The sequence below is a fragment of the Colletotrichum lupini genome, chromosome 6, assembly GCF_023278565.1.
Source record: "Colletotrichum lupini chromosome 6, complete sequence".
NCBI lineage: Eukaryota > Fungi > Ascomycota > Sordariomycetes > Glomerellales > Glomerellaceae > Colletotrichum > Colletotrichum lupini.
Genome location: NC_064679.1, coordinates 2,446,191 through 2,468,821, shown reverse-complemented (window position 1 = coordinate 2,468,821; position 22,631 = coordinate 2,446,191). Strand labels below are relative to the sequence as shown.

Below are 22,631 nucleotides of genomic sequence, written 5' to 3'. Positions count from 1 at the left end.
AGTTGAACAGACGGGAGGCTTTTGTCCAGCTACTTACACTTGGACGACAAATGTACGCGGATGCATACGCACACGCACACCACATAGAGCTATTAGCAAAAACCTTCCCCAGGATGCCACACGACAAACAGATGCTCGATGCATGTGAGGGCCGCGACCCCACTTCCATCGGAGACGTCCTCCCCCTCGAGCTTCCCAGCGTGGTATGGCACATCCACGAGGGCGTGCGGCGGACGGCGTGTGTATGGGTACATTAGCAAGGCCATATGGCTTGCCATGCTGGTATCAGAACAGGGATGGCTGCCTTGGGGCTGGACAAACATCCCAAGTACTCGCTACCGCCGAGTCCGGGAAATAAGAAACGTGAACAGCGCCCATGCGTGCCCAAAAACCCCCGAGCAGGGTTCGGCTGTGCCGCCACGTCGTCCACCGTGGCGCCGTGCGGCATGGTTATGGCAGAGAGGTGGACGGGGTGACACCCCCAAGGCACGTCCAGAGAAAAGTGAGTCTTGAATACCTGAGGGCGAAGTACTTTTCTCGTCTGCCTCATCGCGAACGCCAGACCCCCCCCCCCCCCCCCCCCCCCCCCCCCCCCGGCCCCCCCCTCGCGCCCCGCCCCGCCCCGGCGCGCCCCCGCGGCCCACGCACCCACCCGGCGCAGCGGGAGGGCGGAGCCGGCCGCCACCGCTGCGCAGAGCTCGCCTCTCCTACTGGGCCCCTCCCCCCCCCCCCCCTATGCGATGCTCTGGGTCTACCTCGGAGGCGTGAGCTATCTGGGTAGCAGCCAGCGAAATCGACTGGCACGCCGCAGAAGGCATGGATACCTGCACTCGATCGGGTTACTTGCACCTTATTCCAGGTGGCTCTGCCCGCCCAGAGTAGCGCTACAATACGTTGGCATACCTTATTTTCGAGCGGGCAGGCCACAGCTGCGGAAAGCGAAGGCAAAGATGCAGGAGTAAGTACCTATCCGTACCTACCATAAGGTATGTAGCAGCAACGATTCTACTTTTGAGACTCAACGAGAGGTTGGAGACGGCGGCTTTCATAATAACAATGTCAGAGCCGTATGGGCGCCAGGGCAAGCCGCAAATGATTCAGTACCTACCCACCTTTTTCTCTGTCATTTATTCCGCTGTCTATTTTTTTCCTCCTTGGCGGAGAGAAGAGGGGTGCTCATGTGTGATTTTGGCCGCTGCTGGGCAGAAATACTTACGGATATAGACACAGAGACAGAGAGGTAGCCAGCTACCTGAGCGGTACTCTGTACTGTACAATATACCTCGCTTTGTGCGTACTTATCTAGGTACTGGGTAGATGGTAGTAGCGAAATTCAAGCAGTGCCGTTCGCTCTCTTTCCAGCAGCAGCAGCAGCATCAGCAGCAGCGACACTTCATCCAAGTCACTATGGATGCGAAAGACTAAGAAGAAAAAGCACTGGGGTGAAGAGAGAGCGAGGGAGAGAGCTTGAGGGGAGAGAAGAGAGAAGGAAACGGGAGACAGTGTCTGTACACACAGAAACAGAGGCAGACAGACAAGACAGAAAGAGGAGCGAGAGACTTTGATTTAGCTTCACTCCCCCCTCCCCTGTACCCAGAAACCCTGTCTTGTCTTGCCCTGTCCCGGGCTTGTCCTATCCTGTCCTATCCTGTCCTGTCCTATCCTGTGCATCCTCTGTTCTTCTCCTCCCCTCCTACCCCGGTTCCAAGGCCGCCGCCTGTCGCTGCTTCTCTCTTTTTTTTTTTCCTCTCGCAGTCTGGATCCCAGCTTTCTTTCTTCCGGGTTGAGTCTCCTTCTGCTCGTCTGCTCAGGCCAACAAGTCACCCACCCACCCTGCCTACCTAGCGCTCCCGCCTGCTCAATTCCATCTTATCCCCTCCACCCCCAGCTACCGTCTTCCCAATCTTGAAACTGCCTGCTTCGATACGTCTTTCTCCTCCACTAGCCTCTACCTCTCTCTCTCTCTCTCTCTCTACCTACTGTACGCCGGCCGACCTTCGAGTTTACTAGACCTCTCCTCCTTGCTCCTCGGCCTCGTCTTTATTCAATCCTCTCCATCCCACCCTCACCGCGCCTTTCTTCCCCCTCTCATCAACACCTTCCGTTCGTTATCCAAACAATCCCACCAATCGAGCAGCCTGCGCTCTCAGACGCCTACAGAGAGGCTGCTGCTTTCGCATGTCCAGCGCAACTCGACCCCGGACAATCTAATTGTTCGCCACGTTTTCGCTATACACTGGGCTCTGCCTACTTTATCACCCTTCCTGTGCCTCGCTTCGCTTCGCCTCGCTCTGGCCACTCTTTAACTTGACCTCCATTTCGACCACCGAACTCGATCCAAGTATATCACGACGACTATTGGTCTCGCTTCATTTGCCATCATACCAGAGATAGTCATCGAAATACAACATGGACGGACAGCGACCAGCTTCACAGAAGCTTCCTGCGGGATTAGCAGGGGTACTGAACCCAGACGAAAACCGCGACTCGGCTTATTATTCGAGTACAGATGCCTCAAGCAAGCGTACGTTGGACATAAAAAGATAGAAACGCTCGCGTTGGAGGGGGCGCAACTAACGCTTTTTTCTCCCATAGATAACTCTGCGGCATCAGGCGTTGTGCATCACGCCCTCAGCCCCACGGGGTCGGGCTACCAATCTTCGCTGGCAGACAAGACACCTTCGCCTGTCACGGCTAACATGATCCCTCAGCTGGTGTCGCCTGGGCAGAGCAACATGAGCGTCGCCGCCATGGTATCGCCAACAACCCCCGGCAGTGCTGACCCGCGTCGATTCGAGCGCCCGACATCCCTGGATTCTGGAGTGGTTCACGACATCATGGGGCCTGGATCTCGAAGAGAGAGTGTGGACAGCCGGATAAATCAGGGTTTTCACGACATGAGATTGGGCGGGAACTCGCCCTACGCTAGTCACAACCAGTCGACTACTTCAATTCAGAATACTCTCAACCAGCAGCGCAACCCTCGCCCCGGTTTGGACAATCTTTCCGTACACCGTATCTCCAATGGATACCAGCCCAGCAGCGACAGGAACCCCGAGCACCCAAAGATCATCCGCACCGCACCGGCCATCACAGGCCCCGCGACGAGCAACATCGCCCGAGCTGCGGAGCCCACCAAGGGTCAGGCGTGGGCTTTCCCAGAGGAAGAGATACAACGAATCAGCCACCACGAGCAATATCTGGACTCGAGACGTAGCAGTATCGCCGAGTCCATAGCTAGCAGCCAGTTCACCACGGAATCGAGACTACCGCCTGGCCAAAGACGTTTGGACGAGCCTGCCGACTTCAACAACCGTCTATCAAGCACCTCTTCCGACTTCCCTCCGGTTCACCACCACTCGTTGCAGCACAAGCAAATTGGGGATTTGCGCGACGACGACGCAGCCTCGCGGACGGGCTCACAACCCTACAGCCGCACGCCCGAGCTGCGTAAGAGTCACAAGTTGGCGGAACGCAAGAGAAGGACTGAGATGAAGGAATTGTTCGATCAACTGCGTGACTTGATGCCACAGGAACGAGGTTCAAAAGCCTCCAAGTGGGAAATTCTTACCAAAGGTTCGTCACATGCAACCGTATCGTTTTTGGAGCAGATACTGATCTGAAATAGCCATTTCCGAGCATCAACGAATGGCAGACGTCATGCGCATGGTGCAGTCGCAAAACACAACGTTGGCTCAGGAAAACGACGGTCTCCGACAAGACAACCACAACTTGCGTGTAGACATTCAGCGTCTCCAGAATGAGTTGCACAACACGAGGCTACAGCAATCCCCCACAGGCCAGGCGCCGCCTCAATCTCAAATCCCTCCCCCCCAAGCGGTAGGGTATCAGGCGGATCCTTACGCGGCTCGCCGTGAGTTGCCGCCAATCCGAGGGCTAAACGGCAACATGCCCAACCCCGACTCCATGACGGGCGTCCAGTACGAGGCTCCCAGAGTTAACGGCTATCGTCCCGAGAGGTACTGAGCCCGTATTAAAGTCTGAAGAGGCAAGGAAGAATCAACCGTCATCATGTACATGACCATATCATGCGACGCAGCGTGCCCCAGGCACTCGCCGCGGCACACACTCGTGGGCCAACAAGCCGCTCATGCAGCAACCCCGTAGGCAAAGAGCCTGCAGGATCAACCTACCTATACCCAAACACATGTTCGCGGCCTCACATGGAGGTCTGCGTGTTCTATTACAGTTCTGTGCCTCTGTTGGAATGCGTTATGCTCCACAATGCCATTTGGCGGGCTGTTTGTTTGTTTCTTTTTGTGTCGAATGTATCGATACCTGAGTGTGCCACTGGCTCACAGGTTCCGTTGAGATCAGCTCCTCCAGTTCATTACTGATACCGGGGGACGACAATATACCCTCGTCCTTGGTCAGTAGATAAAAAAAGCAAGACGGCGTCCTATGTTTCATCTGTTTTGGGGGGTGGGTGGGCAAGGCTCATGAAGGCCGAGGCGGGAACGGTACGGAGAGCCAGGTGTATATACCTACGCGTTGGTCAATGGGACGGCGATGCGGGCATCTAGGGTGCATGCTGTGTGGTCCATTGCTGTACTCCGGCAAGAAAAAAAAATTATATAGGGAAACTCGGTGGCAGGTTCAATGACTGATGGAGATTATGGATCATCCCTCTTCTATTTGGTCAGGTGGGGGATACCGAAGGGAAACCAGCGTTTGAATTTGTTTTCCCAGAGACGAGCTTAGGTCTCTCCCTGGAAGCGAGTGGCCATGGAAGCTACCAATCACAATCTCTTCCCAGGCGGGGTGGGGGATAACTGCGAATATCAGTTCTGTTGCAATATCATAATCTTGGACCGACTCATTGTATGAATGAATGGCGAAGACGAAAAGTTAAGGTTGACATGCGTTAACAAGGAGGCATGATGCGCCGCTTGGCCAAGGTTCCATAGCTGGACTCCAAGTGGGTACTCGGCCGAAATACGCTAGGTCTAAATGAGGCTAGCGTATCTTATCGCCGCGACCCTCGACACGGTAATCCCAAAATTTCTCGTTCGCCCATAGAAATCTCAATCTGCACACCACATCATCTCGCCCTTCACCCTTTCCGTCTCTCTCTCTTAATCTATCAATCCGTCTACCATTCTCCCATCACATTACTCCAATATGTAAGTACTCTGCTACAGATTGTTCCGGCCATGTTGCACTTGGCAGCGATTCCATGATTAAAGAAAGCTAATTGCAATCTTTTCCCTTACGTCAGGCAGTCCATCCGTCGCACGGCCACTCGCGCCGCCTTCACCAGCTCGGTCGCCGCCGCCGCTGCGCCCAAGTCGCAGACCGTCTCCTTTGCTCTGCGCGCCCTGAACGCCGCTGCCGCCGCCAGATCCTTCTCCGCCGCGGCGCCGAGAGCATTCTCCCGTTCCATTGCGTTCCGTGAAGATGACCAAGCCGAGGGAGCCATCCGCCGTACCGAGCAGAGGGGCCGGAGACAGGAGCCCAGCGACAACGTCCTCTTTGTCCAAAACTACTCTTTCGATGTCAAGCCCGAGGAGCTGAGCGAGGCTTTCTCCAAGTACGGCGAGGTTGTCGGCGTTTCGATGCCTCCTAAGAAGAGGTATGTCTCAAAATACCTTGGATCCCCTGACGCAGCTTCCGGCTTCTTATCTTCCTTCCCCTTCATGGTTCTAGCTTCCGTTCTGCAAGGATGAGGAGACGCACATGTGAATACCGTCCATCTCCAGTCGATCAGGGGCTAACCTATGGATCTTTTCTCTTTTAGCTACTGCTTTGTCTACTTCAAGACCCCCGAGTCCGTGAAGGAGGCTGCCGAGAACGTCGACGGAACCTTTTGGCACGGCCGCCGCATCGTTGCCAAGGCCCGCGACGCAAACGCAAGCAGACCCGCCAGGGAAAGTCGCGGGAGAAACAACGACAACAAAGCGACCAGAAAGAGCGTCTACGACGGCCCTCCCACAGCGACCGTCTACGTCGGCAACATCTCCTTCGAGGCCTCAGATAAAGACATGAACGACCTCTTTGCCAACCTCGAGGGCGTCAAGGACGTCCGCGTCGCCGTGGACCGCGCGACGGGCTGGCCGCGCGGTTTCGCCCACGCCGACTTCCACTCCGTCGAGGCGGCGACGGCGGCCCTGGAGGTCCTCAGCCAGACTGAGATTCACGGCCGCAAGCTGGCTACCGGGTACGCCCCCGGTTCCACCCCTCGTCGCCGCAACGACAGGGACTCGTCGAAGGAGGTTGAGGAGCGCGTCGAGAGCGAGCACGCCCAGGCTGAGGAGGCGCAGAAGGAGACGAAGCCCGAGGCTGGCGTACAGCAGAACAACTGGAATGCCTAAATTACCTTTTTAGGGTGTTGGGTGTATCGGCTGGCAAGATGAACAAAAGATTTCGACGAGGACCCTTCTCGTGAGCTCAAGAAGGCGTCGATGATTTTATGTTCCGGTGGCTGAAGGCCTTTCAATGGCCTATGTACGAGATCTTCTGATGTGTTGTATTTTTTCTACTTTTTTGTGGCTTTTTTTCCTAGCGGGAAAAAGCGTCAGGGATGACTGAAGAGAGAGCGTCCTAAGCTGCCTGGAGGGGCAAAAAGGATGTCGGGGCGGAAAAGGGGAAAGAAAAGTGTTTGGAGAAAAGATGGGACACATCTCCTTACGCAACGATGAATAACTTGAAAGCCGAACAAGGGCATTTGTATCATACGAACTCTAGAAAAGAAGGCCCTTTCTTGCTGAGCATGGGCTTATCTTGGGCATACATGGCATATCTTCATGTATAAAAAAATGTAATATCTCTACTTCAGTTATGATTTGCTCTAGACCTTTTGACTTGCTTTGCTTTCAACTGACGTCCATCACCTCGTGTCATCTCAAGCGTGGTCGAAAGTGCTCGTAGCCGTGCGTGAGCTCGCAATCTAATCGCCGATGTCCATTTTTACCTTGGCAAGGCTGTCTTCTCACCTTGCCTTACTCACCTTACTCCGTACGGGCAGCACGGGATATCGGGACGAAGGACCGACGGAAACGTTCGGCATGGGAGCCCGGGCAGAACAGAACAAGAACAGAACAGGAAGCCCCCCCCCGGGGGGGGGGGGGGGGGCACCGACCTTCTTTCGGGGCCCGGAGCATTCTCGTGTCCGTGAAGACCGGCCGGCTATGGATCAGACGGGCAGCTGTGACTCCTGAGATATATGTTGGATCCCGGCACCCGGCCAAAAGAGAAAGAGAGAAAAAAAAAAAAGTCCCCGTTCTTTTTTTTTCCCCCGTTCTTATGTAGAGGCTGTATCTCGTAGCCATGACCTTGTTCGTCTCCCGACATGCTTCTTGTGGATGACCTCTGTCCACGATGATCCGTCAAGTCCATCACCCCCATGGGCCCTGCCTTTAATCGGCATGACTTTACACGGGGGGGGCCCAAGGAGAAAACTTTCTCTGATGGGCAACGACGGACGAGGGAGCTGGTCAAAGCTTCTTCTTGTCTCCTTGATTCTTCTATAGTGTACGGAGTACTCTGTGGTTCCTGGATCGCCATCGGTCAAGGCGAACATGAGCAATCTATTTAGCCATTCTCGCAACACATGGTCCGCCCCGCGGACCGAACTTCCCCCCTCCGCCCTCCCCCCTTGACCCGGTCTCCCGTTCCTGAAGGTCAGGTCTGTGAAGGATGATGATCTCGCTGCTTCCTCCGGCCGCAAGGCCCCGCAAGGAGAGCAAACACACCCACACACCGGCCCCCGGCCCCGGTTCCTGTTCTGGTCCCCCACCCCCCAACCCGAGTCAGTTTCTTTTCTCGCGAGAATTCAAGAGAAGAATGGATAGATGACAACGGAATACCCGCGCCCACCTTCCTTGTCACAACGGGACTCACAAAGTCACGATCCTACTGATTGATATCCGTACCCGTTCCTGACTTTCAGCCTTTTTTCGCACGTTCACTCCCCTTTTCCCACCCCCTTCCCCTGCGCCCTGGGTTCATACAAGTTACCACATTATCCCCCGCAATGTTTCTCCTTGATAGCATGGAAGGTCCGTCCGCCCCCCTTCTAGAAAGGTTCCTCAAATAGGAAAAGGGGGGCGTGATCAGGCAACATCACGGCATCGCCGTTGAAAAGTAGCGAATATCTACAAAGTACTCTGTACCCGTCGCGAATACACGTATTATAGAGAAACTTTGATCGCGACACGCTATAAACGCGCGAAGCTCTCTCGCGCCCAGGCCGTCCCATGTAGACACATGGGTTGATACCTTTTCGACGTCGGTGGGAAAACGGTGGAAGACCCGCCTGTTCCGAGGCTCCCCCCCTCCCCCGGTCCAAGCTATCCGTACGGATGGATACCGGATACCTTTCTCCAAAAAAATCCAACACACCGTTTTAGGTTTTCTTCCAAATTCGTCGGAATAGATGATTCTAGTTGGTCAGAGGCCCGGCCAGCCCACTCCCGACATGCGTTTTCCCACCAACGCACCGGCGCCCCCAAAAAAAAAATCGAGTCAAGGAAAAAAAATCTGCAAGCAAGCGCAAAAGAATTTTGACCAGCCTGGGGGTCGAACCCAGAATCTCCTGATAACTGATTGAATCGTAGTCAGACGCCTTGCCATTGGGCCAACCGGCCGATTATCCCGTTAAGGACTCGAGATTGCTTGCTTGGTCACTGTAGACGAAAGCTGGATTATGAAGGGTAAAGCCGAAACTTTGAGATCGTGATGTTGGATGAAGCTTGTCTTCACCAACGCAAATGCTGGGGATGCATATGTATACTTGACAGCGCTGATCATGATAATCATTGGAATTGAATAGCTCATACCTCTTGGGGTTTGGAAGTCTTAGATTCCCGAATATCGCTAGCCATTGACGGTGAGTTCCGCGGCACAATCTTTACTCCGGGCCGTGGAAATAAGAGAGCAATGAAAACATCATCTGGTAGCCGGGGTTCTAGATTATCAAAAATTTCATTATGTGGTTTCTAGTCACAACTATCACCCCAAAGAAAGCTTCGTCATCTGAACTACTCGCCCCCTTGAACACACGCTACTACATATGATGAAGGGAGTTCTTGACTTTGAAATATATTTATAATACTTGAGCAAGATCAAGCTGGCCCTGGTAACTTACTGCCAACAGACCAGCGTCATGATGGCCATCTTTTCCCATGATTCCCGTCTTCTCCACAGTGTACTCGCGGGGGTCTATCTCTATGGTTCAGATGTGGCCAAGCTCTCGTCGGGGGCCCTGACAAGTCCGCTGATGCTCTTGGCTGGGGAACAGGACAAACAAACCGGAGATGACACTTCAAGTACTATCCATATTTGTATATCAATGAACGTCACATGCGACTTTTCACACGCTGCTAACTACCTTCATCATCTTTTCACCTCCCCTCTCCCAAGTGTCTCGTGCCTCCTGCCTTACGAGAAGAGCCTCACCATCCCATCAACATCAACATTCCCACCACTAACAACAAGCCCCAGGTCCCACCCCTCCTCACCCCCCTCCCGCTCCGCCATGCCCCGAAACTCCTCATTATACAACGCGACAGCCAACGGCACCGCCGCGCTCGGCTCGACCCACACCTTGAGCCTCTCCAGGAGCAGCCGCGTCGCCGCGAGGATCTCCTCCTCGGTGACGGCGTACATGCCGCCCACCAGGCCCCGATCGTAGATCAGGCCCCACGGCGCGGCGCCGACGGCGCCCGCGAGGCCGTCCGCCACCGTGTCGGGGGTCTTGGCGTGGGCGACGATCCTCGCGCCCGAGTAGAACCCCCTCCGCCCGTCGTCGGCGCCCTCGAACTCGGGCTCCGCGCCAAAGACTCTTATGCCGGTGCCCTCGCAGCTGAGGGCTGTGCCGGAGAGGAGGCCGCCGCCGCTGCAGGGCGCGATGATGGCGTCGAGACCTTTTCGTCGTCGTCGTCGTCCTCCTCCTCCTCCTCCTCCTCCTCCTCCTCTTCCCTCTTCGATGAGGTTTTGTTGCTGCTGCTGCTCCAAAACTTGCTCCTGGAACTCGAGTCCCGCCGTCGCCTGACCGAGGATGACGTCCGGGTGGTCGTGAGGCGGCACGAGCCTGGCGCCCGTCTCGGCGACGATCTCGGCCGCGACGGCCTCGCGGCCAGCGAATCCCGGCCCCGAGAAGACGACGATGGCGCCGTAGCCTCTCGTCGCTGCGATCTTGTTCGGGCGCGTCGTGGTGGGCATCACGATGCGAGACGCGATGCCGTCTTCTGCGGCCGCCAAGGCGAGGGCTTGGGCGTGGTTACCTGAAAGATGGACCCATTCGATCAGTAAAGCGGGAGATTAGAGGAGGGAATCAAGGCGTTGCGACTTTTACCTGCGCTGTACCCTACGACGCCCTTCCCCTTGCCGCCGCTCTCGAGCCATCCGGGCTCCTGTTGGAGTCTCTTTATGGCGTGGAAGGCCCCGCGGGCTTTGAAGGCGCCGGTGCGTTGCATGTTTTCGCATTTGAACCAGAGCCTGAGAATGGGTCTCGCTGGTGTACGGCCGCTGCCGACCGCGGCAGGGTCTCTTGGTGTCGACGCCATTCGGCTCAGTGTCTTGTTCGTCAAAACGGGAGTCAGATGGACGTGTGACCTGATTAGTTGGCGGGCCTGAATGACCGAGTCCCTGGTCAGGGGTGGACAGGTTGAGAGGCTGGCCATGACTATGACAGCGGCTGAGATGGAGGTAGTTCTTTGTAATAGGATGGTAATAAGTACTGATTTTGGTTCTAGTATGGGCTTGAGTCTGACTTGGATATGGTATCAAGATGCGTGAAGTTGAGCAGCGGTGCTATTCGAGTGACATGCTCATCAAAGTGGTCGTGGCTTTCAGAACTACATGATGGCGAAATTTCAACAACTGTTATACTATGATTCTGTTTGAAGTCATCGAGCTGCTTCGGGTAAGGAACCCGGCGTCAACGTCGTTCTCGCGGTGTTTGCGACTTGGTTGGAAGTGGGACTCTCGGCAGGACTTACAACGACGCCGAAATGCACTCGGCAACTTGACCATGTCTCCGAGGTCGATAGAAGTTGACTTCCAATGAGACGACTCGTCCACTTCGGAGAATTAGCGAGCAGTTTAGCACCATATGCAAGAGGTTATGGCAGGGCTTCAGCATCGGGTCTGGCTTCCGAGGCTATGAACTCTCCTTGATCAATCATGTTGAGCACCGCAGAACGGGCTATGACCCAGCCAACAAATTCCAATCATCTCCAGGAAAGACTTCGAATCGTATATCTTAGCTATGTGCTACTGCCAACGGCCGGCAGGCGCTCGTACAATGATATTATGCTGTTTTTGACTTGCGCCGCCATAATGTGTATAATTGATGATTCTTGTGGTCGTCGACCACGATTAAAGATCTTCATAGTTTTAATTAATTAGCCAGGCAAACATAGCTGGGTGTAATATGACCCTGGAAGTGTTTAAGTACGTGAGCGCCTAACAGCTGGTGTTTGTGGTATATAGTTAAAATAGCCAAACCGTACAGTCAAAACAGCCGTACGTAATACTTCCATGTCGTACTGCCATCCAATAAACTGCTTTTGAAGCCGATGCAGTCATTTCCATTTGAAGACATTGCCAAGAACTTTGCAAGCCGACCTCTCAAGCAATGTTGTTCCCACGTACAGAGGAAAACCAGTGAGGACTATCTTAGACCTACATAACGTTTGCAAGACCTTGTGAAGCGTGTCGGCATGCTGATAAAGGGAGGTGCAGACACTATAATCATCATGATCCGTCATCATCGACCCATTCTCCCCGTAAAACGCGCAATCGGTCGGGGGATGGTAGGTACAAGTAACATGGCTTTTAGTCGTGACACTTGAAAAGAGGTAGGATCCTCCTTCTGACATAAAGCAGGTTCGTCGGACATCACTGGGAAAATCGGGAAATAAAACAAAAAAAAAAAGTCTATTCTCTTTTTCTCTTTCTGACCCGAGATCTGATCAAGACTCATGGCTGGCTCGCCCCAAAAAGGGGGAAAGAGCGTTTTATAGACGTCAACCGGGGGGAGGTGGGGAGTGTGAAGCATCTTCAGCATCTTCCCCAATAACCCCCACGAATGCGACCCAAATACCCCTATGCCGTAGCTTCAACGCCGAAAACTCCCAGATTCCCTACTTTCGCATCTTGGTCTTTTTGATTTGCCATTGCTCTCTGGAACGAAAAAAAAAAAGTCGAGGCGTGAGGACTGATTGCCAGGTTTTACCTTTCAAATGCCCCTCACCCGAGTATTGGATCATGTCCCCTTTTCCATAGGTTATGCTTGAGAAAAAAACGAAGTGAGAAAACCAACTTCTGTATCCAGAAAACCCCCTTTCTTGATTCTGCCAGGTACTTTTGGACCATGGCTCTACCATTGAACCCCGATTTGGGTACGTAAAATTTCGACCGTGGTCGGTCTTGGAGAAGTGAATAGTCGGAAGAGAGGAGAAGGCCAGAGAAAAATCCAAATTCGAGGCTCGAGGCTCAGAGCGTCACCCCTTCTTGATATGTCCTTGTATGTTTTACCATGCACGGCTTTCTTCTTGACCGTGTGGTTTGTCGTGGCAAATTGTTATTTTGCGTCGTCTCGCGTTGACGCGTGGTGTGTGGACGAGATCTCCGAGTGCAACGAAACGGGCCGGCGACAAGGCCTGTCGCGGATTTGACAGTAAAGGGTATGGCTATAGTAGTGGCTTGCCGGGTGTAATAGGCTTTTCCTGCATGATTGGGTCGGCGAGGTCGGATCGTAGTGATAAGAAGCCGTTGGCAAGAGGGAATGGCTTCAGGATACCCCCTCTTCCATTCGAACTGAACGCAACGGTAGCAAATCATTGCAGCAGATCCTTGACGTTTTCTTTCACATTGAGCGCCCACTTTAGCTTCGCCAACGTCAACCTCGTCTCCTCGAGCAACCTCTCCTGCTCGGCATCCCGCCCGGCGACGCCAGCCTTGATATCCTTGAGCAAGAATTCCTGCTGCGCCTTGTACTCGTCAAACTTCTTCTGGATCTCCTCCTTTTGCCGCCTCAGCTCCTTGATGTTGCCGTCCTGCTGGTCGCACAGGTCCCGCAGCGCCGCAATCTTTTCGTCGTCGCGCCGCCGCTCCTCGACGACGCCCGCAATCTCGGACCGCAGCTTTAGGTGCGCGCGCTGCACCTCGTCGCCCTGGTCCTTCCAGTGCGAGCTGATGGCGTTATACCGTCCCTCCATGAGCGCGGCATGGGTGTTTGCGTCCTCGACCTGCTTCGTCGTGCTGGCGCGCATCTTTTCCATCTCGTCGCGCCACAGGAGCTCTTTTTCTTTGGCGTCCGCCGTGCGCTTCTTTTCTAGTTCCACATTGGCGTGGAGGGTCTCGACCTGGCGCTCCTTGCGGCTGAGGAGCGTCTTGGTGACGCTCGCTTCGAGGAGGCGGCTCTCGTAGTCGCTGATGATGCGCTCCATCTTGTCCTCTACCAGCTTGGCGGCCTGCTTGGCCTCCTCGGCTCGTAACCGTTCGATCTGGATGTCACGCTTTAGGGCTTCGTTGTCGCTGACGAGCTTGTTGATGACCCGTCCCGTCTTTCCCAGACCCGCCTTGCCAATGGTCGAGTCCCAGCCTGGGCCTTGTCCTTCGGGTACGGGAGCGGCGTTTTCATCGTCGGCAGGCGGTGTCTCTTCCCTCCTCGCTGAGTCCATTTTGATGGTGTTGTCGTTGCTGGCGTGAGGCCAGTCGTGTTTTAACTTGACGCCTGGCGTCCTTTCTTGGTGATTCGATGCCATGCTGACTGCGCTGGCGTTGCTGTTTACGGAACTGGAGAATGCGGAAGTGTGTGAGGGTGCGTCGGAGCTCGTGTCGCTCGCGGCTTCGAAGCTGGGTACTGTTCGGATGGTCTGGACCATCTTAGGGGCGCCTCGGGGAGAAGGGAAAGGGCTCGGCGTCGACTGGTGGGTTCCGTCGATGCGCGTATTCAAGCTACTGTTGCGTACGTTACGAGAGAAGTAGGAGGTGGTGGTAGGGGGAGCGAGTGTGCGTCGACTGCTCGAGAGACCATTTAGCGATGGGGCCGTCGTCGTTGTTGTCGTCGGGGAAGAAGACGTTTTGGCGGAAGTTGTTGAGGTAGAGGTGTGGAGGTCTTGAGGAGGTTCGAGGTCAGCACGACGGTCACCTTTCCTTCCGTAAGTTCCAGGAACGGCAGCGGAGTGGTATAGCGCCAGTGCCAGACTCCTGAAAGGTTTAGGTTGTCGGGAGAGGCTAGAGACAGAAGATGGCGTGGAGTGGGCGGGTTGTGGATCGGGGCGAGGTTTCAAGCAAAGAGTGCACAAGGACGGGGACCCTTACCGAGAACAAAGTCTTGTGGAGGAATATCAAAGTCGGGTACGGGTACCTGAGGAGGGTTGGATGGGAGCCGTTGCTTGTCGTGTTTATTGAGCTTTTGCAGTCGACTAGGCATGTCTCTGGCTCATGTTATTTCAGTCGTCGTCGTCGTCTTGGGGTTGTTGACGGTGGTGGCCCAGGTAGGCTGGTCGACGGTCTGGTAGTTTGCAGATTGTTTAGTGTTGGCGTGGTGGGTGGTTGCAGCAGAAAGTTGGGGGCGCGCGCGTTCGTCTTTTTTGGATTGGGCGTTGGTTGATTTTAGCTGCGGTCGAAAACGGCGGCCCGTCTGATGTCGGACCGGCGGCTGACGTGGGATTGGATGCGCGGGTTCGGTGGGTTTCTTGGGGGAAGAAGAGACTGAACTCGATATCCGTAAACGAGAGACAGACACACGCACTGCCTGGAATGGGCGGATGTCCGGGTCAAGCGTGGTGGGTGTGGTGGTGGTCAATTACAGCTGGGAAGAAGCACGCGAAGCCCATGCGGCGAGGGCAATGCAAGGAAGAGAGAGAGAGGGAGACAGGCAGAAAATACGGGAAGAAAGATGGGACGGGAATCTCGGCCTTGAATGACAAAAGGCTGGATTGAATCCAGAGTCATCCGTAAGGTCAGGTAGGTAGGTAAGGTATCGTATTACCTAGTCCTACGTCAGTCAGATAGTGGACAAGCTTCCTCTGACAGGAGGTGGGAAAGGACGGTCGAGCGAGAAGGGAAAAGCCCAGATGAAAACGAAGCAGGAACGGCGGCCGAGACAAGCATAAGGCAGATCAGAGCGGGCATTTGGTAATTCCTAGGGTCGGGTGCCTTGAGTACGGGCATGCAATTGTGGACGGAGTACGCAGTAATGATCAATTCGGCCAAGGGGACCCGCTGTGTCTTGATCACTGGTTTTGCATTGCTTTTCTTCGTCCGTCTTTGATACAAGACAATATCAAATAACTTCCTTGCCTTACTTAGCCAGGCACATGAACAAAACATCAACACTGACAACGGAACATGCAACCACAAGGCAAAGCACACCACCAACAGCAGAACACACCGCATCGAGGCACAACGCACAACACAGCGGGCACCGAACAAATCACAGCAAACGGGGGCCACCGGCAGACCGATATGACAACCTTGACGTGACCACTCATCTGCCCTGACTAACCAGTTGAAACCCCCACTAAAAAGCAGGAGAGCACCCTGTTCCCCAGCAACCCGGCTGCTGCGTCACTCAGCCTCTGCAGGAAAAGGTTGCATGGGGATGGCTCATGCACGGCCCTCCTATTATGTATTGCTCTCTTTTTATGTGCCTACAGCTTCCATTATGGATCATGTGTCTACCTACTTATGTACGTAGACTAGTAGCCCCCTGAAGTCATCAGGTAAGGGGCAACGGCGCATCTTAAAGCGAAAAACGACATCTCCATGATACAAATGCGCATAACATTAAATTTCCCTTCAAATCTCATTCTAGGAATAGCCCCCCTTTCTCTAGAAGCCGCCTTACATGGCCACTCGAAACACCACACACTTAGAATATGAGCCTGGATAATCGCATTGTGTATGTAATGCGCCAGCCTCCTTGAATAAACTCTACCTAGCAGACTCTCTCTTCATTCGGTCCCCTAATACCAAGAATAATCTCAAAGACCAACATTTGAGATCGTAAAGATACACACCCAGCTGCCAGTAACCCCATCCTTAAACCCCCTTCGCCACCAGCATCCGTCTCATCCCGTCCCCAGCTTGAAAGCTCTTTAATCCCAGCGCAGATCTGAGCCGCATCTCACTGTCACTTTCACCTCGTCAAAGGGAAAAAAAAAAAAAGACACCCCTATCCCAGTCGCCAGCGGCTGAGCCCAAATACACGATTTCTCCCCTACCCCCTGGACCGATCGTTTCTGGGCCCCCTTTTCCCGGGCACCGTTCAAGGAACCCATTACTTGAACGCAAGGCTTATCAACTTTATCCTCATCCCATCTTGAAACTGCGCCCCCCCGCCATACTCATCCCGAAAGACTACTTGAGCCTGCAGCGGGAAGAACACAAGGAAGACGACAGATACCGTCTCAACTCAGCAAGAGGGCTTCGTCAGGTGTTCGGCCTCCATCCGCAATCCGCCGTCTTTATAATTAGTACACACCTCGGGGCAATTGGCTTTTCTCGCGGCAGCTTGTATGCGAGAACGACCACACACACACACGCACACACATACACACACATACATCTCCAATCTATGCACCTCAACATTGACATCGTTGGCCGAAACAGTAGACATTGCTCGAGGACCTACCAAGATCCCACCTAGGTCGGACCAATCGAAGTCGCTAACCGTACCTCGAAGCTCGTGATACTAACGAAATTCCGCTCCCCTCCCGTCTCTCTTCCCTCCTCCCAGAATAGCTTGACAGTATCTGTTTCTTCGGTCTACGTACCCTTCAACATCACATAAAATGACACACTGCGCCAAGCCCGCCCAAACCGGACAACCGCCGGGCAAAACATCTCCAACCCCCGTACTGCCATACCAAAACTTCCCCCGGAAACCACTAGACCGACCGACGCTAACGTCAGACCTGAGGGACCGAGGCCGTCCATGCCCCCTCCTCCCTTCCATCCTTCCCCGGGGAAGAATCCGTCACTCAGTGTCCGAGAGCTTCGTCAGCTCCAGCCCGTCGCCTGCCGCATTCCCGCCCGTCCTGCATGCGACCCGCGGGGGTGTCGTATGCGTATGGCTTCAGGACACGCCTCAACCCAAGGTATATAATGGATTCACCTGTCCAACATGGACACATACGACCACACCCATCAGAGAATTCGGGATCCCGTCCGCTCTCCCATAGACAAGCTGATGAGGGCCAGATTAGTAGTTGAGTCGGTGACGATCAGCGAATACCTGGTGTTGTATGTTTTTTTTCTCTCTCGTATACGTTTTCTTGTTTGGTGCTAGGTATACTTGTGGTTATTTGCCAGGAGGGGGACGGGAAGGCTAGGCCAGGCAGCCTGCACTAATTTCTCGTGTATAAATGGCAAGATCAAGAGGAAGGTATCCGGCTGTCACCACCTCAAGAACACATCAACTGGTTTAACAGACTTTGCTTTCCGGGCCTCTGATGGCCCTTGATTTTACATGTATACAGTTTATCCGTACACTTACCATGGTTTCGAGTCCCCGATCGAACGCCAGACCCATGCCATGCCATGCTATGCTCACGCCGATTTGCTTTCGTGGCATTCTCCTGTTGTCTTTTTATGCCTTCTCTGCTTTCTCTCCATCTCTTCAAGTCAGTGGGCCCCGGAGACCAATTGCTGCCCGATTCGCTCCAGATTTTCCTTGGGTATTCGTTTGGGTTTCCGCGGCTATCAAATCATCCATCCTCCGCAAAACCATTCCGCTTTCAATGCCGTCTTTGAACGGTCTATGCAGTCGCTTGAGATCGGCCTTGATCATGGTCATCCTATGTTGTGATAGCCGTCGTGTTGTTCGTCGCTGGTGCTGTTCCAGCCTCTGCAGCTGCCTTCGCCGATTCTAACCAGGTCGGCCGGAACTTTACCAAGTATTTTGCCGCCAGAGGCCGTGCGTCCTCATCTGTACACGAAATTAGCATCGTTAATGACACGCGTAGCGAAGGATAGCACACACACTCTGTCCATATATCTTGCACTGTATCCAGAGCCAAGTCTTTGGCCGGCGGCCGCATCATGACCAGGTACAACAGACTTGTCAACGCCAGGGGCACAACCAACGGATCCCGACATATCAACTTGACGCGTGATAAGATGGCAGGGCTGAGCTCGGGAATCTCGCCCAAGAACCGAGTAATGACCTTGTCTTGCGCATTGAGGTACTGAGAGAAGCCGTCGATCAACTTCAGAGCCCATTTCTCGTAGTGCAGGGGATGGCCTCTATCCTGCTTCTTCTGCAGCTGATCGTTGTACCATTCTTCATGTAGCCATGTGATGGCAACATCGATACGGCGGCGGAAGTCCTCGAGGACGTAGGTATACAGGGACTCCCGGATACTGTCACCGAGAGCTAGACGGCCAGTGGCCTCGTCCTTTACACCGCCCTCCAAGCCGGCCGACGAACGGCTGGCCAAGCGCGTAATAATGGCAATCCAAGATTCTCGGTCGTTGGTGCTGGCAGCCAATCGGTTGATGCCAGACTTTGACTTTTTCGCAGGGTCCTCTAACGTCTTGACGAACTGGAAAAGCGACATCACAGAGCCTTGGCCCGCACTGAGTGCCAACTCAGGCGTAAGTGCTGGTGGAGGTGGTAGTCTAAACGTCCTCAGACCGAGATCACCGTCATCTGGTTTGGTTACAGGGTCGCTGTCAAGCTTGTTGAGGATCTGTTCGTTGTCCTCGGCGGCGTAGAAATCTGGCTCGTATTCATCGTCGTCCTCTTCTACGCCAAGAGGAGCGGTTTCGGGATCGATTTGTGGTGGGGGTTGGGCAGCGAGCACATTGAGTCGTCCTCGGATACCCTGCAAAGAGTTAGTAAAGGTCACGCCCTGCATATATCGACTCAGACCTACCTCGACAGCTTTCGCGAGCAGTTGGGCGTCTGCCCGAAGGAGCGTGGTGATGCTGATCTTGGCAGCCAAAGCTGTAGGCAAAGTGCCCACGTCAAACGCTTTCAGTCCCTCGCTTCCAGTAAGAGTAAAGACGTCGCCTAGACTGTGAGGGCCTGGCGGTAGTGGCGTGATTTGTATCTGCGGCGTTGTCGCAATTTGAGGTGCCATCCGCTGGCGCTTGGCTTCTATACCCTCTTGTTGCTGCTGTGCCTCGAGGGCACGTTTCCGGCCAGATTCATCAAAGATCTCGTGTCTCATGCGCATCATTCTCTCCACGTGCTGTTGAATCCGTTGCGCCATGGGATTATGAGGATCGCTTCGTTACAATGGTTAGCGATGAAACCAGCAGAATGGTGCACATGGGACTAAGGATATACCGTTTGGCTAGATGTATCAAGAGCATTCGAGTAGTCTTCTCCATGGACTTAACCATTACACGAGTTCTAGGGGTCATTGGCGAGTTTGCAAGCTTCAACGGGTTGAAGTTGAGAACGGCATTGAGGATCCTATTGGCAGTGCCCGGGCGACTGCGGATCAAAATGGACAGGCAGTTCAAAGTGGCATCCACGAGCAACACATCACTATCATCATGGTGCTGCGGTTAGCTATCGTCGGACCTTTCCCGCTCTCGCTTACAATCCTTACCTGCTGTTCTCCTGCAGTATGCTCAGTATCCTGTCCAGTAAACCAGCCCCTTCGGCGTCGAGCGTCCTAGCATCCAACGTCTGGTGGTTTGGCGGGATCTTGTCGAGTGATATGTCAAGGGAATCGCCACGCTAGACCTTAAGTCAGTAAGAACACTAATGCATACTCTTGGGTTCATCGTACTCTCGGTTCGTTGGGGTTCGCCGCCGACTGTGCTAGAACAACTCGCTGGGCAAACTTGATACAGCATATCCGCACCGTGGATTCGGCATCGTCCCAAATTCGAAGGATCCTCTGCTTTATCGCGACCATCCGTTCCCATGTAAATGTGTCGTACGAGTTATTGATGCTACCGATTCAATTAGCCTCCGATGCACGCAACGCAGCCAGAGCATGCCGAAGAAGTAGATGCGCACTCACATCCATCGCAGCGCAAAGGGATAGATGCTGGCTGCCGTCTGAATAGCGCTTCGCAGGACGTGGGCGTCCTCGTTGGGGGTCTCGACCATCGTCTGTAGAGTGTCCAGCACAAACAGCTGCATCGTCTCCTTCTCGCTTCCGGGGAGGGCTGGCGTCGCGAAGGCTTCAGCGAGGAAATCGGCGCCCCATCTGCGCAGTTCGACGCCCGCTGTGGGGCCGACGATTGGTAGGATGCTTTTGACGACCGTCGGGTAGTACTTAACGTCACCGAGAACGAGCTTCCTGGCGTCGTTTAGTTGGCGAATCTGGTCGCTCACAGACACCTGCGGGGAGGGAGCCGCCATGATTGCAGCAAGCGATGGCGAAGACGCTTGAAGTCTGAATGGTTTTAGGTAGATGGAGAAATAATGTGAAAGTCGATGAAACGTAAAAGTGTTGTTGGATATCGAATCTCGGGCAAGTTGGAAGACAACTTGGGTATCACGAGGGCAGCAGCTGTCGCGACTTGTCGAAATATGGAGAGCTCAAGCTTTTCCAGATCACCATTCTCCAACGCGCCGATAAACACACAGTCGCAATCGTCAATAGTCGTGTAATTCGTCGAGATGGATGGCGAAAGCGAGATGCGCGATGAGGAAATTTCCCGGCGATTCGTATCGGCTACCCGTCGATGCGATTCCTCTGTTTGCCTTGCTCCAAAAGTCTGATGTATTTCCTGCGGGTGGAAGAAGAGGCAGCAAGCACCTGCCGACGTTGAGGGACCTGCGTGACAAGCGACGCGGATTATGACGGGGCGTGTCGACGGCTCCTGGCTGTTTTGGGTTAGCGCATCGGCTGCCCTAGAGCCTTCAGGGAGCTGTGGACCCTCCTCATCGGGCATGGAAGGCACGCACGGTACCTTACCTTTCAGTCACTTCTATCCACGGACACCGGACTCAGTATCGCTTGTTCAAATTAAAGAGAACCTTTACCGTGGTGGTGCGTTCTCAATTGAATGATGCAAATCGGCATTCGTGACGAAAAATCAGAAACGCCTGCCGTGATGTAATGATCAAGGATGTTTTCAATGCACCTAACTAACCTAAATACCGGCTGGAGCTTTGAGCTTGAGGTCGCAGGGCCCAAAAGCTACGAGAAAGATGCAGCTTCAAAACCAGCTTCCCATACGTAGGTACCATGAGTCTAAGCCTCAGTGCTTCCGATGAGGGCAGTTTTGTCTTTTCTCTCTTTCTTCATATAAATGTATATTTATCTAGCACACTATTGCAGCATGCGTATTTCCGTTGAGTAACATAGTTCCAAGATGAACGTGAAGATCTCAGTTCTACGAAATGTACCTTTTCTTTAACTGGGCCAGGTACCTTGCTTACCTTGAGTGTGAAGATGTCTTTTCTCTCCTGCAAAGGCGGCGACGGAATGTCTGTCCCCCCCCCCCCCCCCAAAAACAACCTGGAAAGCTGCTCCCAGAGAACCCCTGCCCACCCAAGCTTGTCGCGCAAGTCTCCACGTCACTATCAGTTCTGCCGCACTTTCTCCGCCTTATCGATACCAATCAGCGTCGAGGCAATCAATGCCGGGCTGGGACGCGCCTATTGGAATTTCCAGAAGTTCGAACCACGGCGTTTGCGACAAGGGCCCCGAACCGACCATTGAATTTCCCGAATCCACGGCGCAAACCCACGATCGACCACCCCTCCCCCTTCCCCAAGGGTCTGAACCAACCTCACGAACCCTCGAGTACCGAATCCAACGAAAGATAGAACCTCAGAATTTGGTCACAATGGCGATGTGCGTCAATTCCCCCATCCGTCGCCCGTCCCCTCCACCGCCGCCGCCGCCAGAGTGAGCAAGTGGTCTGACAAGCAGGAAACGACAGCCCCCAAAAGTCCTCCTACTACGATCGCAACCTCCGTCAAGGACCCGCCCTGATCAGAGCGCGCAAGCCCTACCTCGCAAAGAACCTCGCCGTCGGTGCCGGACTGTGGTGCTTCGTCGGCGCAGTGTGTATGTGGCGAAACAACTCCCCCCCCCTTTCGCGTAGACAGGCACCGTTGCGGAATCACCAAGCAAGATAGCTGACACAGTTTTTTGGGAGACAAACAGATTGGTACACGATCAAGGCGGTCGGTCAAGACGAGTTTGAAGATGTCAAGGTTCCTGACGCCCCGAGGCAGCCAGCAAAGTCCAACTAGGGCCGTTAGAGAGACGAGTGCGACGGTAGAAGGAGACATGTGATGTACGAGTTTAAGCGCAGGATGGGATCCATAATCCCTAGGAATAAAAAATACGGGGAGTATATCAGTATGCGTGGGAGCATATGCATTGTATAGTATATATCTGCGAGTCTCACTCATCTCGCTCTTTTCGCCTGTGGCATCAATATCAAAGAAAATAAAAACAAATCCCCAATTAAGAACTCTGTGCATCTCTCATTACAGGATCAGACCCGTCCATTCAATGCAAATGCAGCTCCGTAAAACCTGTCCGTTCCTCCCATCTTGTAGACACCCATAAGTTTTGACACCCTCTATACGGGGGAGGGGGGGGGGGGGGCAGAATGAACATGCCCGTTGAAACAACGCGCCAGTGCAAGCACAACTAGTTTAAGGAAAGAAAAAGGGGCGAGCTGCCCAAGCCGTCGTGGGGTATCATAACAGAGCAGTAAGCCTCGAA

At 54.0% G+C, this 22,631-nt stretch overlaps 8 protein-coding genes and 1 non-coding gene across 9 annotated transcripts; 2 read left to right on the top strand and 7 right to left on the bottom strand.

The window, feature by feature from the left end:
• Window positions 1-2,409: 2,409 nt before the first annotated feature.
• On the top strand, window positions 2,410-6,332 carry CLUP02_12221 (helix-loop-helix DNA-binding domain-containing protein; the record flags this gene model as incomplete). Its single annotated transcript, XM_049291185.1, has 5 exons — window positions 2,410-2,524; window positions 2,596-3,576; window positions 3,629-3,980; window positions 5,240-5,593; window positions 5,759-6,332. 5 exons carry the CDS (start codon window positions 2,410-2,412, stop codon window positions 6,330-6,332), a joined length of 2,376 nt encoding a protein of 791 aa, XP_049148330.1.
• A 2,191-nt stretch (window positions 6,333-8,523) lies between these two features.
• On the bottom strand, window positions 8,524-8,606 carry CLUP02_tRNA213. The gene has a single exon. It is a non-coding gene; the product is annotated as a tRNA-Arg (tRNA).
• A 793-nt stretch (window positions 8,607-9,399) lies between these two features.
• CLUP02_12220 (threonine dehydratase) lies at window positions 9,400-10,643 on the bottom strand (the record flags this gene model as incomplete). The annotated part of the gene is made up of 2 exons (XM_049291184.1): window positions 9,400-10,244; window positions 10,316-10,643. The coding sequence occupies 2 exons, from the start codon at window positions 10,641-10,643 to the stop codon at window positions 9,400-9,402; spliced, it is 1,173 nt and encodes a 390-aa protein (XP_049148329.1).
• Window positions 10,644-12,803: 2,160 nt separating this feature from the next.
• CLUP02_12219 (uncharacterized protein) lies at window positions 12,804-14,404 on the bottom strand (the record flags this gene model as incomplete). Its single annotated transcript, XM_049291183.1, has 2 exons — window positions 12,804-14,086; window positions 14,293-14,404. 2 exons carry the CDS (start codon window positions 14,402-14,404, stop codon window positions 12,804-12,806), a joined length of 1,395 nt encoding a protein of 464 aa, XP_049148328.1.
• Window positions 14,405-14,976: 572 nt separating this feature from the next.
• CLUP02_12218 (uncharacterized protein) lies at window positions 14,977-15,306 on the bottom strand (the record flags this gene model as incomplete). Its single annotated transcript, XM_049291182.1, has 1 exon — window positions 14,977-15,306. One exon carries the CDS (start codon window positions 15,304-15,306, stop codon window positions 14,977-14,979), a length of 330 nt encoding a protein of 109 aa, XP_049148327.1.
• A 1,818-nt stretch (window positions 15,307-17,124) lies between these two features.
• CLUP02_12217 (uncharacterized protein) lies at window positions 17,125-17,551 on the bottom strand (the record flags this gene model as incomplete). The annotated part of the gene is made up of 3 exons (XM_049291181.1): window positions 17,125-17,212; window positions 17,273-17,370; window positions 17,474-17,551. 3 exons carry the CDS (start codon window positions 17,549-17,551, stop codon window positions 17,125-17,127), a joined length of 264 nt encoding a protein of 87 aa, XP_049148326.1.
• A 223-nt stretch (window positions 17,552-17,774) lies between these two features.
• Window positions 17,775-20,302, bottom strand: CLUP02_12216 (mRNA cleavage and polyadenylation specificity factor complex subunit; the record flags this gene model as incomplete). The annotated part of the gene is made up of 7 exons (XM_049291180.1): window positions 17,775-17,905; window positions 17,960-18,803; window positions 18,855-19,172; window positions 19,237-19,474; window positions 19,539-19,669; window positions 19,722-19,887; window positions 19,959-20,302. 7 exons carry the CDS (start codon window positions 20,300-20,302, stop codon window positions 17,775-17,777), a joined length of 2,172 nt encoding a protein of 723 aa, XP_049148325.1.
• Window positions 20,303-20,346: 44 nt separating this feature from the next.
• CLUP02_12215 (uncharacterized protein) lies at window positions 20,347-20,838 on the bottom strand (the record flags this gene model as incomplete). Its single annotated transcript, XM_049291179.1, has 1 exon — window positions 20,347-20,838. One exon carries the CDS (start codon window positions 20,836-20,838, stop codon window positions 20,347-20,349), a length of 492 nt encoding a protein of 163 aa, XP_049148324.1.
• Window positions 20,839-21,528: 690 nt separating this feature from the next.
• On the top strand, window positions 21,529-22,150 carry CLUP02_12214 (uncharacterized protein; the record flags this gene model as incomplete). The annotated part of the gene is made up of 3 exons (XM_049291178.1): window positions 21,529-21,746; window positions 21,835-21,962; window positions 22,062-22,150. The coding sequence occupies 3 exons, from the start codon at window positions 21,529-21,531 to the stop codon at window positions 22,148-22,150; spliced, it is 435 nt and encodes a 144-aa protein (XP_049148323.1).
• Window positions 22,151-22,631: the final 481 nt, after the last annotated feature.